Source organism: Protopterus annectens, chromosome 8.part0 (assembly GCF_019279795.1).
Source record: "Protopterus annectens isolate FY-2018-M chromosome 8.part0, PAN1.0, whole genome shotgun sequence".
Classification (NCBI taxonomy): Eukaryota; Metazoa; Chordata; order Ceratodontiformes; family Protopteridae; genus Protopterus; species Protopterus annectens.
In genome coordinates, this window is record NC_056741.1 from 995,001,985 (window position 1) to 995,020,475 (window position 18,491).

General features: G+C 35.9%; 1 protein-coding gene across 1 annotated transcript in view; it reads right to left on the reverse strand.

The window, feature by feature from the left end:
* Nucleotides 1-18,491, reverse strand: part of LOC122808056 (sialoadhesin-like) — a 60,093-nt gene that overhangs the window by 24,694 nt on the left and 16,908 nt on the right. Inside the window, exon 2 of the mRNA XM_044079039.1 lies at nt 10,889-10,989. Coding sequence (XP_043934974.1) covers nt 10,889-10,934 — 46 coding nt within the window. The 5' untranslated portion in view covers nt 10,935-10,989. The remainder of the gene's footprint in view (nt 1-10,888; nt 10,990-18,491) is intronic.

The window sequence follows — 18,491 nt, forward strand, 5'->3', positions numbered from 1 at the left end:
TAATATTGCTCTTACAAACTTAAAAAGTTGATGGATAACTGGTGTTGCATTAGCATGAAGTTGCAGGTAGCTCTCATAAAATCATCCAAAGCAAATTTCGAGAGAAAAATAGCTAAAGACTCAAAAGACAATCATAAGGCCTTCTTTAGCTATGTTAGAAACCTGGGAGGAAACTCCCAGATATGCTCAGAGCTAGTTCAAAATGATGTGAAGATTACTGATCCTACAGACATTGCCAACATACTGGCTGACAGGTTCAGTGCAAACTTCCCCCCCCCCCCCCCAAAAGGAGAGATATCTATACCAAACGATTGCAGCCCCCCAAACATCTCCAGCGTCCAAGTGAGAACTGCTCTCTCCAAAGCAAAAAACACAGCATCCATGGGACCTGATGGTGTCCCCGGCTGTGTGCTCCACGAACTCAATGAGGAATTAAACCCACAGCTACGACAGCTGTTTAATCAAAGTCTTACCTCTGGATACGTACCCAGGGAGTGGCGCACTGCAACTGTGGTCCCACTTCACAAAGGCGGTGCCTCCACCGACCCTGGAAATTACCGGCCCATTAGCTTGACAAGCCTTATCTGCAAAGCCATGGAGAGGATCATAATGGACCTCATAAATAAAGACATAGGGAATTTGCAGACTTTGGATCCAACCCAGTTTGGCATTGTCAAAGGCAGATCATGCCTTTTAAACTTGGTTGACTTTTTCGAAACAGTCACCAAAGCCATTGATGAGGGAAAGGCAGTCCATACAGCCTACCTCGATCTGGCTAAGGCCTTCGATACAATACCCCACTCGGGTATCATTGAAAAACTCATCAGCTTAAATGTCAACCCATACATCACAAGATGGGTTGCAAACTGGCTGAGTGATAGAACCCACAGGGTCAGAGTTGCTGGCGCCATGTCAGACTCAAAGCCTGTCACAAGTGGTGTCCCACAGGGCTCAGTCTTGGGCCCACTCTTGTTTGGCATCTACTTTTCCGAAGTACAAGCAAACACAGGAGGGTTATGGCTGACAAAGTTTGCAGATGACTGCAAACTGGGCGCCATAGTAGAAAACACATCTGACACAGATATCCTTCAGAAGGGTCTCACAGAAACGGATAACTGGTGCCAGAGCCACGGCCTAAAGCTAAATGCCAAAAAATGCATAGTCATACCCTTCGGGAAAAACAAGGTTACCCCTAGCTACCAAATAGGTGGCAATCCACTGAGCACAGAAGAAGTTATCAGGGACCTGGGGACCCAGGTTGATAGTAGTCTGTCATTCGACACCCATGTAGCTAAAGTAGTTAGGAAGACTTTCTACATTGCCCACCTTATCATGAAGGGATTCTCATCTAGATCAAGGGAGGTCATAGTCTCCTTTACTCATCACTCATCAGACCAATGATTGAGTACAATGCCCCATTCGGAATGTATCTGACCCGACACTTGCAGCAGCTGGAGAGGCCACAAAAGTTCCTCACCAAAAGGATAAAGGGTCTCAAAAATCTGTCCTATGCTGCCCGACTGAAAGAACTCCAGCTCTATTCAGTAAACGCCATTGCTCAGAGGTGACCTTTGCCTAACATACAAGGCCATGTCAAACCCAGATTTGATGAATATGCTTCACCTCAAAAATCTAGATCCATCAGAGCCACAAGGGCGGGAGACTTAAACCTCGACACGGCTATTAATAGGGCGTGCTGGAGGGATAGATTCATCACCCAAAGACTCCCTATGCTGTGGAACAAAATCCCGGTACATGTGAGGCAGAGCACCTCGCTGGCCTTGTTCAAGAGAAATCTTGACCAATGGATGGGAGATCGCAGATATACCCCAGGGATTACCTCAGTGTCACTGCTCGACAGAGGCACAGCAAAATAATGGGTATAGTTCCCCATACTAAAGGGGTGGCGTAAGCCACAAAACGATGGGCTAGGCTTGCAAATGCCCTCGGGCAGATAGCCTAGTATGAACCTATGAACCTATGAACCTATGAAGTTTCATAAGGGTAGGAAGTATGAAACTCAAATGTCTGTCATCATTTCTAATTTCAAGCTTTAAAGATTTGCCAGTAATTTGCCAAATAATTACAATTTTATGAAAAATGGACCACAATATGGGCCCGACCTTGGACATTCTATGGATACCCCATAACCTGTGAAGTAAATATGCAGCAAATGTCAGATTTCAAAGGAAGATGACATGTAGCAGATGGCCATCCTTTTCCCTAACCCAGTCGTCCAAACCACCCAACTTGCCTTATCATCATTCTGCGCATGCATGGAAGGCAACCGTTGTGCTGGACAGCTTGCAGCCCATGGAAAAAGCTGTTTTTGGCTTGGCTGGAACCACACTAACTCCACAGAGTGACAGTTTCTTACTAGCACCACCAATGACCATCTTGCCAGCCAATAAATGCTGGACCATTCATCCACCCCAACTCCATCCCACAGTAAAAATGGGGGACTGCAGAATGTAACACTTAGCCCATTCCTCAACAGCAAGCCATGCTTTTCTGTCATTTATTTTTTGTCCTCCTTTTCCTCAGCCTAATCCAAACATTGCTACCCCGCATACCCCTCCACCTCTTAAAGCAAGAAATCTGGGAAAAAAACATAAACAAAAATGAGACAAGGTACCAAAATGATGTACAATTTTTAAATATTGCTGTTACACACCCAGAAAACAATAGAACAACAGGCTCTGCACCAACATGAACCTCCCAAGGAACTTCAGTCTGCAAAGAAAATGCCTGCCACCATCCTCAGCTGCAGTCTCCAATGATCAGCCACCAACCTTACCCGAAAACCACAATTCCAGGAAACTGGACCAACACATTAGACCTAAATCCAGACAATCTGTGAAAATCTGTACCATTCAGTGGCAGACTACCCAGCATGCTTTTTTCCCTCGTTCTCTCTCTCTCCTTTCCAAGATCTGGACATTCTGTGAAAATCTGTACAGCTGAGAGGTATGAACACACCAACCATACTTCCTCGTTATTCTCATTTGTTTTTTCTTCTTCTCCCCCTTCTCTTCCTCTCTCTCTCTCTCTCCTGACCCAATCCACCACTGCACTGCCCTGAACATGGAGAAGGAGCATCAACCAACTGTCCATGCCACCCCACATACCACTCAGCATCTCAATGCAAGAAAACTGGGCAAAGCAACAACGAACAGCAGGACAAAGGACCAAATACCTGAACACCCATCACATGGCTCCTACAAACTTAACATGTAGATGGAATCATTGGCTTGCACTGCATGTATTTACTGAAGAATCTGTAGTCTGAAACTCCGTTGTCTGCCATTATTTATTTTATTTTATTAATTTCTTTATATATATATATATATATATATATATATATATATATATACACACACACACACACACACACACACACACACACACACACACACACACAGATATATATATATATTTTATAAACTGTGACCTGTACAGATTTGCCACTAATTTACCAGCTTACCACAGTTAAAATGTACCAAAATATGTACAAGTCTGGACATTCAGTGAAAATCCGTACAGCTGAGGTTCGATAGCCCACAAAAAATGGCTATTACTGCCCCTCACTGATCAGCCACAAAATCCAGAAAACCAAGAATTCAATGAGGAATGGACCAAATTACGATGTCACACCATCAGACACGCTGCAACATCTGGAACATGGTCTCACTATGCATTCCGGTCACTCACCAGCTTTCCTTCCACATTCACCTGAGTGACAACTAAACCACTCTTCCATTACTATTGAAACAGGGGTAAACTCCCCTTCTGTGATAAACCAGACAGCTGAGCCATATACCCACCTCCCACATACATGCCACACTAATGTCTGTAATGGTCCACACCCCTTTTAACATGAGTGCGCATGTGTACAACTACACGCTGAGCACAGGAGCTCCACAGCCCACAAAAAGACCCAATGATAGCCAACCATCAATGAATATAACAGCTAAAATAGGCACCAAATGAACAGCGGCAACAAGCAGTGACAGGAAAAATGCCACAAAATTCAGACATAACATAATGAGCATTCAGCATCACAACACATACGCATACTGAAGTAGCCAACAAACCAACACCAGAGATTAAACGCAATCTTAAACCACCAATGAAAAGAAGAAAATATCAACACTCAGCCACAACAAACTGCCCCACCAATGTCTAATTTAACAGGGAAAAAATAGTGACCACCTTTCCCTAAACCCATTACCTACAGTCCTCTATTCCACTAATATTAACCCCATTAACCACTCCCTGCTAAACCAACGGGGACGACAAACCCATAGAACCACCATTCCTCACAGAGTCCATCAGTGAAAAATTAAAGGTAAGCTAAATAATTCTAATAAGGCTACACTCCCTCTCTGTTCCATTAATCTTTACCATGTCCCATTGCTTACCTACCTAAGGACTAGCCAACAACCAGCAGAAAAAAATACACAAATAAATAAACCACCCACCTGTTATTACCATCCAACTACTATTATCCCGAAGCCTACCTGTTTTCCGGAATACCTAAAGGTCATCTTGGATGTAGCACTTTCCTTAGCAAGTTCACAACAAAATGTGATTCCTTACCAAATTACACTTGCATAAAACCTATTAAGCCCTTCTCTACACTTACCGTATTTCCTCCCAATCAACGTACATTCTCATTTAACCCTTTCATCCCCCCAACAAGTTTTCTTCCCCTACCCTCTTGAATCCCATTACTATTTCTCCTAACCCCAACCTGAAGATGTCCCTGGACAAATTGGTTTGTTAACAAACCTCATTTTTCTCTTTTAAACTTCTTTTTTGTGGGGGGCAAGCACCCTTGCTCCCCTAATGTGGGCAGAAAGCCACCTACAACCCTTGATCATATACATACTGACTACAGCATTGCATACCTGACATTTCAAAAGATTACCCTCAAAAACACATATATATCTGCTTTCAAAACTTGTCCATAACATTATACAGTTCTTAAATATTGTAATAAATTTTTAATATTCATTCAGTATTGTAGGGTATGGTGGCAGAGACATGGATTCATTGTCTCTCAGTTTGGAGTAAAATGTATAACCTCTCAAAGTGCTTTGCAACTCATGGGCTTTACTTTTCCTTCCTTGGGAGTACAAGCACTGCACATAAAATATTCTACTTCCACAATGTTTACTTGAGACCATTCAAAATTCTAAAACAAACAGGGAAAAATGAAGGAAACTTCCAGAATAAAAAGGTGAAGGTGGATTTGCCAAATAATAGAAGTTTCAAGAATGACAAAATACCATAGAAACTTTCCTCTTTCCCTTATCAAATGTATAAATAAATAGGCATGCCTCCTTTCATAATTGCATACCTGATGAGAGAGACATTGGTGCTTCAGTCTCTGTAAAAAGAAAAATAAAAGCTAGAAACCAAGAGAACAACTCCGGATTAGAAATTGCTCATGCAATAATAAATATCAGTGGTATGGAAATCTATTCATGCTGATATTTGTGATGATTCAAAACTAAAGCCTATGGATATTACTTGCTTTTATTTGTTAATAATAAAATGTTATGGGTTAAAAAACATTATTTAAAATTTCTCAGAAAAGACTACCAAATATATTTACATTGACATCATCATAAAAACTTTTAGAATTATATTTACTATAATTCTCTTATTAAAAATGGTCCTTTTATATTTTGCCTACAGCCAATACTTCTGAGTTCAATGAAATTAATACTTCAGCTAGTCTGACAGAATTAAAAAAACAAGAATCTAATATATTGATCTGAATGTTTTAATGAGGCAAACTAATGAGTAAATTCAATTTGGAACACAAACTGGGAATTAACATTTAGAATAAGATTTAAATTATTAGAGTACAAAAATAATGACAGATAGTGCAGCAGTGCAGCAGTTGCATTGCTGTCTTACAGCAAGAGTTTTTCCAGTTCATTTCTCAGCCTGGGTACCTTCTGTGTGGAGTCTAGATGTCCTCCCAGCATTTGTGTGGGTTTCCGCCAGTTTCTTCCCATGTTATAAAGACATGGATCCGGAGCGTTTCTCCCTGGGCCTCCACTGATAATTGGCTTCATTCCAAGTCAGACTTTATCAGTAAACAAATGTTAAATAGATAGATAATGAGGAAAAAATGTATATCCCAACTAATGGAAATATTTTATTTAATTATTGGCAATAACAGCGATATGAAAATCACTTTAAATTAAATAGATTAATTTCAGATTTGTACTCTAAGATTAATTAACAGTAAGCATTGGGATTTTATTAAAACATAATAAATTAAATTATTAATGATTTTAATAAAGCCCTAATACTCAAGTCTGTTAGTTTGATAACATCCTGTATGTTTTGGAAGATTGTTATGTGGAAGTAGAATTTTAGAATTTGTGTTACTCCTTACAAAATTAACAAAATTTATGAAAATAATGAAATTATAAATTGGAGGTGTAACAAATATTTAAAAGCAGGTTGGTATCTCATTTTTTTAAATGTGAAAAAGGGTAACCTACTGGTGGACGAAGACTGAACGCTTGAGCCTCAGTTGCCTGAGGTGCAACTCAGATTAAGTATAATTATTAATTAATTCTCTGGCATTGCAATGCTTAACGCAGGAGTCTCCCAATGCTTAGTACCTCTCTTTGTCAGGGATCTTTAGTTGCAACTTTCATATTTCAACACTGTCATCTACACTGATACATTTCTTTTAAATGACTCTAGCAAAACTCATTCTGACCTGCAGGCCAAATTACAAACAATCAACCTCTATAGATGATCTCTTGATAATAAACTCTTAATCATTCCCAAGAAAATCAAGGTGGTGGTGTTAGGAGCTACTCAGCGAGTGGTCTCAATCACTTCTCTTCTATTGTAGGGCAATCAAGACAAAACAATGCCCAGTTTCTTGGAATAGAATTACCTTGAATCCATCACTTGCTTTACAGTTCATTCAAATAAAATTGTCAATAAAATTTTGTGCAATGAAACTTTGTTGCAGAATCACGCCCCTTCTTTCATCTTTTGGCTAGACTGTGATTACAAATATGTTCTTCGAAAACTTGAATATGGTTTGCCTATTCTGGCTCTGCATTCCTCTTGCAATAGTCATGCAAATGGCACAAAACAAAATCTGAAAATTCATTTTTCTAGCAGAACCTTTTGTACACCACTGCAACCTACTAAATGACATCAAATGGTTATCAGAAATGGAAACTCTCCCCTTTTTTCACAACATTCTACTTTACAAAATCTTAAACTTGAGCTATTGCCTCCTCCTGAAGATAGAACTCATATGTTGGCACCAAAGCTTTATCCTAGGGAGCTCCAGAAAAGAAAACCTTTCCCTACCCCAACTATGCTTCATAGCCACTACTGGGAAAAGAGTTTTTTCTAGACTAGGCCCTGCTATTTAGAACCAACTCTCCACAAAAGTAAAAACCAAAGATATACTTGAGGCCTTTAAATATGTCTCAAAGACCACTTTTAGCACACCTGCTACCACGACAATGGTTAATTCCAGGCAACAATCAAAGCCAGCAGTGTTGGTTATATTAATGCTTTTATACCTGATTCCTTATGTGTTGCTCTGTTTTAGTCAGTATATTTACACTTGTTGACAAGTCTTGTTTATTCCCAATCTATTAGTATTTAGACTTTGTATGCCATGACTTCTTTTTTTTCTAATTGCACATTTCTTTATTGCTTAATTAATTAATTAATTGATTATTCTGTATTTTATATGTGTACAGCTGTTCAGCGAGCCTAATCTGTGTGAGAAAAAAATCAGTGGACCAGTCCACCTACCTAGTGAACAAATAGTAATTAAAGAAGTAAATAAATAAAGCAGTATATATAGCATTTTGCCTTTGATAAAAAATACATCTGATGGATCGCTTGCAAAGAAAGAAAAGTGAAGAATAAAATAGTGCTGAACGGTTTTCCTTTCTGTTTTTTATTGTAGACACACCTCCTCCTCATTAATATCAATAACAAGCCATATTTGTCTTTTATTGACTTGCATAACAGCTTGCTTTGATCATTGTTCATTTGCACACTGGCTTTCCACTTCACCTCTGTGACTCTGTGACAAGAGTAATGTTGCCTATATGCATGTGTACATGTCAACAAACATACAAACATATAGCACTGATAGCACTAATTAAGTTTCATCAGCCAAACTACAGTGGCCCATTAAAATGTAGTGTTCCACAAAACTAGATATACCTGTAAATCAGAAAAAGTATTTGTGATAGTACCAATATACTGGCTATTTAAATCACAACAAAGCATGATTCTCTTCATGTGGAACAAGCTTTTTTAAGTCGGCAGAATATATAACATGTATAGATATGCTCTAGTACTTTCAACTTCTAAATGAGTAGTTAGAATCCTTGATAATTGCCAGCAAAACAAATTTCTTAATGTAGTGAATATGAGCAAACTGTCCTAGAAGTACAGAAGCTAGCTTTCTTCTTTTAATAAGGATCAAGATTCAGTGTCTTGAGTACCCCCCTCCCTTTCTACTTCATCCTTCCAACCATCTCAGTGTCCTCCTCTATCATCAAGTCTAATCACTTCCTACCTACCCTGGACTCTTCTCCAGTTGAGCTGTGGACATCATGGATTTTAAGGACATCCTGGGTGGGTCATGCCAGCAGCTGCTTTGGCTGCTGAGGGGGTTATATTATGACATATCCTTGTTTCTCCTCCCCCACCTACATTTGTCAGTAGACATCCAAGGTCTAATCCCCCCATTCCCCCATAGACTACATCTATCCTCAAAGAGTGAATTTGATGAAAACCATCCCTTTCCTGTCAGCACCTCAGTTACTTGATTTGGTAGTTAAACCAAGGTAGCCTGGAGTAAGCCTTAGCACTGCAGGGTCTTGAGCTCCATGACTGTCTGCAGCACAGACAGTGAATATAAGCAACAACCGGCCTAGCTGCACATAAGAAAAGCTTAATTTTATTTTTATTACAGGTCAGGTAACCATGTCTTGTGCCTTCCAAGTGCCTCATATGATCTCACAGTCTGTTTCCTCTTTAAAGTACTGTAATATGCAGGATCACTGGGACACCTTATCTTTCATATTTCCACAGATGCTCACGTCTGATTCATTATTTCTGACAATAAATCAGCAGATAAACGCTGCCTGTTTTTGTTAGCTCAGGGCATGTAACTCATTACTTGTTCTAGCTCTGTATATATTACCTAAAGTTCAAGGGCATGGACATGATTAGTCTGTATGTTTGACAAAGAACTGGAATGACCTTCAGTGTCAGGTGAGACTGCTTAAGATGATACTTGACTCCAAAAGACCAAAACCTAAACAATAAATTAATGAGTTTCTGAGACACATAATATCCATTACTTCTGTGTAATAAATATTGCAATAGTGAGATTATTTCCTCAGTTTTATACTCCCAAAGTCACCTGATATTCAGAAATGTTCTTCAAATGTTTCTTTAAGTTAGTGATCGTAAACATTTGCTATAGATTTGTGCTTTTTTTTTAGGGTGCCACCAGTCTCTGGAAATACCCTAAAACTTGGATGAAACTTGTGTCTATACACAGTTTCTAATTCCTTATTTTTCTGTTTCTGTCTTTTGATATATTCCAAACAGAGTTTTACCACCTAAAGACATCCGTACTAACTGAATGAAAAGGAGCGATAACAATTCTGTTGATGGCAGCTCTATCACTTCCTTCTTCCCAAATGGAACCTGATGCTTGATTACATCATAATCATTAAAAAAAGCCTTTTTCAGTCATTCAAAGAACCAGCATAAGATATCAAGAGACTGCTTGCGCCTTTAACTTGATTACTTGAGTTCTTATTCTGAATATAGTTTTGTTATCAGCCTACCACACGACCACCTAGTTCTTTGAAATCACTTCTCATCTTCCTTGATTACACCAGACTATATCTTCTACACTAGTTCCCACACATTTTAGGTGCTTAATGTACTGCAGTTCATTAGCTTGTATTATTTGTATGTGAATTGTTGCAGTTCTGTTGCCATATATTGTGTCTAATGCTTTTGCTTACTTTCTATTCAGATGTCAGCTGCCAAGTAGCCCTTCTGCTTAACATGCCAATATTATCTATTCAACAGTCATTCAAAATAAAATGCACTTATCTAATTTTTGTATAATGGGTGTCCTACAGTCAAAAAAAAAAACAATAAAATAAAATAATAGCATGCTAGATGCTGTATGTTTATGTGGCACCTCTATTTTATGTGTGTGTGTGTGTGTGTGTGTGTGTGTGTGTGTGTGTGTGTGTGTGTGTGTGTGTGTGTTTGTGTGTGTGAGCATGTGTGCATGTGCATGTATGTCTAGATTACATGCCACTGATTGAAAGCAGACCTGGTCAAAAGGGCTGAGGTATATCCAAATCAATGACATCTGCATGCAGAAGGCAGGACTGGATTTCTGCCTGATGAATACTGAATTACACATGTAAATATAATGTATGCTGACAGTATTTAAGTATGTGGTTAATATGACCATACTGTGAATATTTGTATAAAATATCCTGTTTAAGCCTATAAACTATTAGAGTGAGAGCATTAACCATAAGTGCATGAATCAGCCTGATATGCTCTTTGAATATTTATAAAAAATCCAAACAGCAATGAGGTAATTAGGGTTTCACCAAATTTAGTATCAGGTGATAAAGCTGATGAAACTGCAAAACAGTTTATTTTTGTTACGTGATGTGTATGATAGTATTTTTTTGGGCTGACCACACAATGCTTACCATGATTGCTATATAACTGAGTATTCTTTTGTCATGTCAGTATTAAAGCATTATGATTCTCTAGCAAAGTATAACAAATTCAAGCAAACGTACTAATATAAGCATTGCTTTACCTTGTATAAGAAAATATTCAACAATGACAGCTTTAAGGAAATCCATATTTTAACAAAGGACTGTGTCTCCGTTGTAGATGACAGAGAAGAAGATTAATTTTCTAAAATGCAAAAATGGCAATGTTAGTTACAGCATAAAGTTTACAAGAAAATCATATGCAACACTTCTGTTAGAGATTCTCATAATTTAAAGGACATGAGAATTATATTGTGCACTTAAGTACATGTTCAATAAGGAAACAATCAGCTGCTATAGTGGTGTATAGAATAATTGTAGTAATAATTAATAATATAACTAAGAGGTTAATATTAGGTCTGATAAACGTGTAACTGTATGTATGTGTCTGTCTCTTCTAGACGTGTAATTGTATGTATATATTTGTCTTCTCCGTTCAAGCATGATGCACACAATTTTGTCTAGACTTCACTTGTGGTGTCTAAATAACAATAAAGTTTACTTTGACTTTTAACTATAAGGATTGACACAAAAATATAAAGGCATGAAGCATGTAACTACTTTTTACTGGATTTGTTTTTGGATTAATAATTTACACAGAAGTTTTTTTGTGCTAATAACCTACTGCGAACTCAAACCATTTGCATGCAGATGTGAATCTGCTAATCACATTTTTTTCATAGTTAGCATTCATGCTGTTGAATTACTCTAGCTACTAAAATTTACATATTCTCCTTCTGACACTAAACAATTTGTAAAAGTCTGCAGCATCATCAGAATTGATAGAAAAAAAAAAACAAAGTTAAAACTATAAAACTTAGACAACTGCAAATGAAACTCTCTATTGAACATTTTATGTGGTTAAGTTCCATTAAAATCAACCAATAGATGATTTATTCAGAACAATGTTCAAACTCCAGTAAGCCATTTAAATATCATTCAAAAACATCACATAGTAGAGTATCATCCAGTCACATTTCAACAATTCATAAAGTATCAGAAATGTATACAAAATGTTAAATTTTAGAATACAAGTTTAAAGAGAACTACTTATTATATCATATCTATGACAGGACTTTTGCTGACTTTAATTTGAGGGAAAATGTCATATAAACAATCATTTATACTAGAAAATCTAGTGTAACTTAACCATAATTATACTTCAGCTTTTTTTATTTCTAGTAGTGTTATCCAGTCTCCTGTCCTTAGGTTAATATTATCTTTGTTAATACCAAAAAATCCTTCAAATGTCTGATCATATATGTGACTATGTGATTATTTAAATAAACCGTTTTCATTTTAAATGCATTGCATGATTGACGAATAGCCAAAAATAACTCTAAAAGAAGTATATGCATGCCTTCTTCAAGTAGCTATATGCTTATTGTACCCATGTGATGCCACATAACTGCTAGAATTATTAAACCTATTCCTCTTATAGAAATCAGAGACATAAGTTCCTCATACCTCCTGTGAAGTTAATGAAACATTTTAGAAGTAATCTCCTCCCAAAATACTTTTTATATTTATATTATCTTACACATAAAACTAGGAAGATTACCAGCAGATTGAAACACATCAGAATTTCCTCTTAACATATTTCATTTGTTACTTGAGGCATTCATTAGAACAGAAACATCAACGCTACAATACAATGCAAAAGATTTAGATCTATTGTTTTAAAAAACGTATTAAGATTAACCACTCCACCTGAAACTACATTTTCTGTTAAAAATGCAGATGCTAAAAATAAGTTAAAACTGTCTTTCCTATGCAAAACAATCTCTTCACTGATTTGTTTATTTTTTTTTATTATTATAACCCATGTCTATGAACACATTTTACTTCTTGAGTATAAAGGCCATCTTTTGAGGTTAATATGCAAATACAAACTGCTGCTTCACAATGCTCCTGTTGACAAACTTAGGCGGATTGCTCGTATAAAACCAATGTACTTTAGGAGATTTTTTTTCCTTATATAAAATAATTGAAATTCTTTTTGCAAGAATATCCTTGCAAGCAGTGCCTTTCAAAAAGGTAACTAAATATCCTAGATGCTATCAACCTTAGAAATGAGGTAGTTATATTCAAATTTTCCCAAAATGAATTATTTCATTCACTCTTCGTAACCACATTGAAAATAAATCTTACACACACACACACACACACACACACACACACACACACACACACACACACACACATGTGAATGTAATCGCTATTAGCAAATGCTTATAAGAAAGTGTGTTTCTTTTAGCTGTTTTTCAGCCTGACAGCAGATTTTTATGTGAGATCATGTCATTGTGCTGACTGGGAAGTTGCACTTTTCATGCTATAGTGTGATCTTGGAGTTGGCATATGTAATTTGCAGGGGACGGGGAGATATGTGTGTATATATAAATACAATGGCTTTTGTAACTGTCTATTTGTTGTTGGATTTGGAATGTGTAAAATGTCATCAGTGGTGAAAGTGACTGAATTATGTTACAGACAAACTTCACAAAGTCAACTGTAACACATTTCATTACTTTTCCCTTTCTCTGTAATTGTTTAACCCTATAGTTTATTTTATTTAAGTTCCAAGAGTGTGGGGTAGAGCACCCCACATAAAAGGAAAGTCTTAAGTATTGGTTGATGATTCATTTGTTTATATTTGAGATTAAATTATTTTTACTTTTAACATTTAATAAAGGCAGTCACAGATGACATTTGACATGATTCCCATCAATCAATCCACACGCATATGCATACATACATATTTGTACACAATCTTTGCCTGAATTAAAACCTTAATATTCTATGCACTTTTTGACTGCTAGAAAGTGTATATATATATATATATATATATATATATATATATATATATATATGTGTGTGTGTATACCGAGAGGGGGGGGGGGGTAGAGACAGAAAGAGAGAGAGAGAGAGACAGATGAGACTGGAGTGAAATATCAAAAGCTGGTAATGTGGACCTCTAGTTTGTTGGCATGTTGTTGGCATGTTCTGGCCAAATGTGAGATGTCAGTTGCACAAACTCACAGCTTTAAAAGGCATTCAAAAAATCTGTCACCAGAAACTCAACAATCAAAACTCTCTTCTCAACCCATCTATCCAGATTATATTTAAACTAAAATTTTATATCAGTAAAAGTATATCCCGCCAACGTATTCTGAATTAAAATGTATTTTCTTTTCCATTTATCCATGATAATTTTAGCATAAAGTGGAGTTATAAAATACCCTATTGCCTTTCTTTTTATGATGATATTATTTGCTAAAAGGAAAATAATGAATAGTAAGAGTAACATTTAATAAAGTACAAACAGCCTGTAACATTCTTGCATGCAACAAATCAGTATACATAACATAGTCTCAAAACATATCTAAACCTTCATTGCATGGCATCACAGTGCAAAGTTCTACAATACTTGCAGTAACTAGATTAATAGTGTCTTCATAAGGCACATGGTACAAATGTTCTAGAAAATGCCACAGTCTTTTATGTATGAAATAGATTCATCTAAAGCTTCCTTAACATCTTTGTCCACAAAATAGCTAATGGCTCTTTTTTTTTACTGTTAGGTATGTAATAATCATAAAGAGATGGTTGATTCTGTCTTTATATATTTTAGGACTCCAAAATAATTTTAGTAATTTGATGATTAACCTTTAAAATCAGTAATACCACTTGCAACGTAATGTTCCATCTCTAAATTTTTCAATGCATTGTCCACAAGGTTATAGACAGCCATAATAGAGCTAATGATGTAAAAGAAATATGTAATAATAATTTTTCCATACTGTCTAAATATTTACAAGTATCCATTAACACAGTGCTGCTACCTTTAGCCGAATCCATTATTCTATAACTGCATTAAGTTTTAAGTAATTCAATGCAATCTTCTTTATACACATTAAAGACATCTTTTCAGTCTTGTTAATTTACTCTCTTAGCAAATGTTAAACTGTGACTGGATTTCATTGTGTATTGTTTAAATATGCTATCTAAATGGATTACTGAAGTTTGAATTTTGTTCAAAAGAAGTAATTTTTTGATTGATTGCAAAGGTGCTTAACCAAATACAATTATTCCTCTAGAGATTTGTCTCTATTGGTGCCAGTCTTACAGATTTTATTGTATCACTCACTTTTTATTCTGTGTTTCACATTTTAGTTTCTTTTTACATTGGTTTAAACTAAACTGAATCTCATGATGTATTCAACAGCAATTTTACTTCCTTACATTCCTTATAAGATGCATTCTGCCAAATGATTAGACATTAAAATCAGTATCTGGATAAGATCTATACTACTTTGTCAAGTAGCTCTAGTAAACCTGAAAATAACCATCTCTCAGAGAATTTTGATTCTTGAAGCAAAAAATACACTTATTGATCTCCAGACTTCAGCTCACTGCTGTTTAATAAGTATTAATCACCCGTGACATGTTTTCAACAAATCTTGAATGATTGTTTTAATGATGGGAGCAGAGAAGCTTTTGGCTTATTAAAATAGAAACCAAAGAGCTTTACAATGTTATTAAGCACTGAAATCCAGTTGCAGGTCAACATTTCAAAAAGTTATACAAACACATAAAATATACTAATATAAAAATGTAAATACAAAACTTGATATGTCTTTTCTATCACTGAACATTTATTTGCTGTTTTTAATTTGAGGAAACATGTAATAGAAACATAATCATCAATATAAAGGCATCCGGTAGCATTTAATCCAAATTGCCACTTCGCTTCTTTCTTTTCTGTTAATATTTTCAGTTTTCCTCCATTAAGTTAACATTAAAAAACAACAACATTTAGAACATGCCAGTGAATTTTGAAATAAAGCATTTTCTATTTACACTTCAGTATAACATTATTACATTATTTTGTTCATATATTTATTAATTAAAGAATCAGACAGTTTTTAATAACAGTTAGTTAAATAAACAACTCAAGTTACTATATATGCATGAAAGTGCAGGTATACACTTCTAATAGTTTTTTTGAAAATTAATGAAAAAATGAAATGTGGTACATTAAACTAGTCTTTTTTTATATTATTACTGTTATTGCAGCTAAACCTAGGTAGAACACCAGCAGAATGGAATGTATCAGTTTCCTTTTAAAATTTCCTTGCTTATTTTAATATTCCTTATAGCAGAAATGTCTGTTCCATAATGCATCAAAAAGACTTAGACCTATTATTGAAATCTTTATCAAAATTAAACATTTCATCTGAAGCAGCATTATCTTTTAAAAATAGAGATCCTAGAACTGTTTTTTACTCTGAATTTTCTTTTCAAAAGAAGTACTTCCTTTATTTGTTTACACAAATTCTTATTTATGTGTTTATTTGTTTGTTTTATTTATATTTATCAGTCTATGATTTAATTTATTTCTGCTAATTTTTGTAGACAACTGATCAAACATTGTAAAATTTCAGTAATAATTTCTTAGTAACCTCTGCCAGTGAAAATAATAGTGTAAGTTTTATTACAAAAAAGTGCAGTTTTCAAGGTTAAACTGGACTCATAAACTAATTGTCACTTCAAGACATTCCACTTGACAAACCTTGAATGATTGCTAGTATAAAACAAATATGTGTTAGTAGAAAGTTCCTTATTATATTAATAATAAATAGTTTTGCAAGCATGTTTGCCAACAATAAAATTCAGAAAATGAATTAATTTTAAGGATGTAAACTTTAATAAAGAAATAGCTGTATTCAGATACCCCCAATTCATTCAAGTCACTGACATTTTCTTTCCGTATTAAGAATCAGCCATCTGTATAACAGCAATAAAAATGTATTTTGCCAAAATAATCTGAAGTAAAATGTCATTTTCTTTCTCATTCATTCTTTCATGATAACATAAACATAAGTGGGAGGCAAGGGTCTCATTACCTCTCCTTTTATCTAATAATAGTACTGCTTGTTTAAAAGACAATAATTATTAGGAAAAATGTCATCCAGTAAAGTGTAAACAACCTCTAACACTCTTGCATACTGTAAAATTAGTATATGTAACATATTTTGAAACATGTCTAAACTGATATACTGACACATTCTGTGAGTTAGGATAAACAAAGTGATTATTATAAGTTCATAGTAAAGCACTAGGCTAGCTGCAATTGCAGGCTGTTTTAACCCTAGCCAATTAACCTTTTTGTGCTCGAAATAACTTATCCCATTTGGTTACAGATTTGCCTTACCCACTCCATGGTCAATAATTATGTATTACCCTTAATGAGATTAACTGTTTTCATTCCATATATAATTTGAGGGGACCCATGCATGGGAAAAAGCATTTAGGAGCTGCATTAGTAGTACAGGGGGCAGTTCTGGTGAAAATGTTCTATGTCCAATTCACAGATCTAAGTTCTACTTGAAAATGAACAGGGATGAACTTTGTGCTTTGTGGATGGGGTGTCTCTACCATAGCAGCAGCATCCAAAGCAAAATATACCTGTCCCTCCAAACCGCTCTGTTGATTTTGCAGAAGAGGTTTAGATTTTTAGACTGAGGATTTCTGATGCCATTTTACTCATTGATATGCAGTGAATCCATCAGTAATGGGTCAGAGGATGCCTTGTATGCCAGTCACAAGTCACCTCCTAGCAGTCTGTAGGATACTGAGTATAGTGATAGGGCTTTGAATTGGTCCATGTAGGATATGTTGTTTAGGCCATGCACCTCTTTTTAGTAATGTATCTCTGTGGGCATTCCAGTTGATACATGTGTCTTGACAGGTACATGTCAAAGGGGCCGTTATATTCAATGATTGGCCTAATGAGGGCTGAGTAAAGGGGGGCAATGACATCCTTAGATCTATACACAATCCCTTTGTTTATAAGCTGTCCAATATGAAAGGATGTTCTGAAAACAATAGACACATGTTGGTTAAAAGTTAGGTCACTATCCACATAAGTTCCAAAATCCTGAACAACTGTGTCAACTCTTAGGGGTGTATTGTCAATATGGAAGTTCCCCGGGCCAGATGAATTCCCAGAGGATGCACTTATTCATTTTTTGGCATTTATCTTCTGACCATGATTTTGACACCAAGTATTTATATGAAACAAACCTTTCTGCAGGTTGGGTAATTCATTTACGGATTCAATGACTGTTCCTAGCTTTCTGTCATATGCAAACTTAGTCAGCCAGAGTCATTTGATATTGTTTTGTTACTTCAGAAAAGTAGATGCCAAATAGGAGAGGTCCTAGCACAGAACACTGGGCGACTCCTATGGTGACTTATCTTTTTGTTGAGGCGACATCCCCTATTTTGATTATTTGCATCTTATTTGTGAGCCAGTTGTTAATCCAGTGGGTGACACAGGGGTTTATTTGCAATTTATTTATCTTTTCTGCTATGCTTGAGTGGGGAATTTTGTCAAAAGCTTTGGCCAGATTGAGTTAGTGGTGTCTACCAATCTGCCTTCATCCATTGCTTTGGTGATCTTTCAAAAAAATCACCAGGTGGAGTAAGCATGACCTACCCTTGATGAATCCAAACTAAGAAAGGTGTAGTGTTTTGAGTTTCCTTATGTCCCGAATTATTAATTCCATGATAAGTATTTCCATGGCTTTGCACATGAGGCTGGTCAGACTTATGGCACTGTCATTGAAGTTCCTCCATTATGCA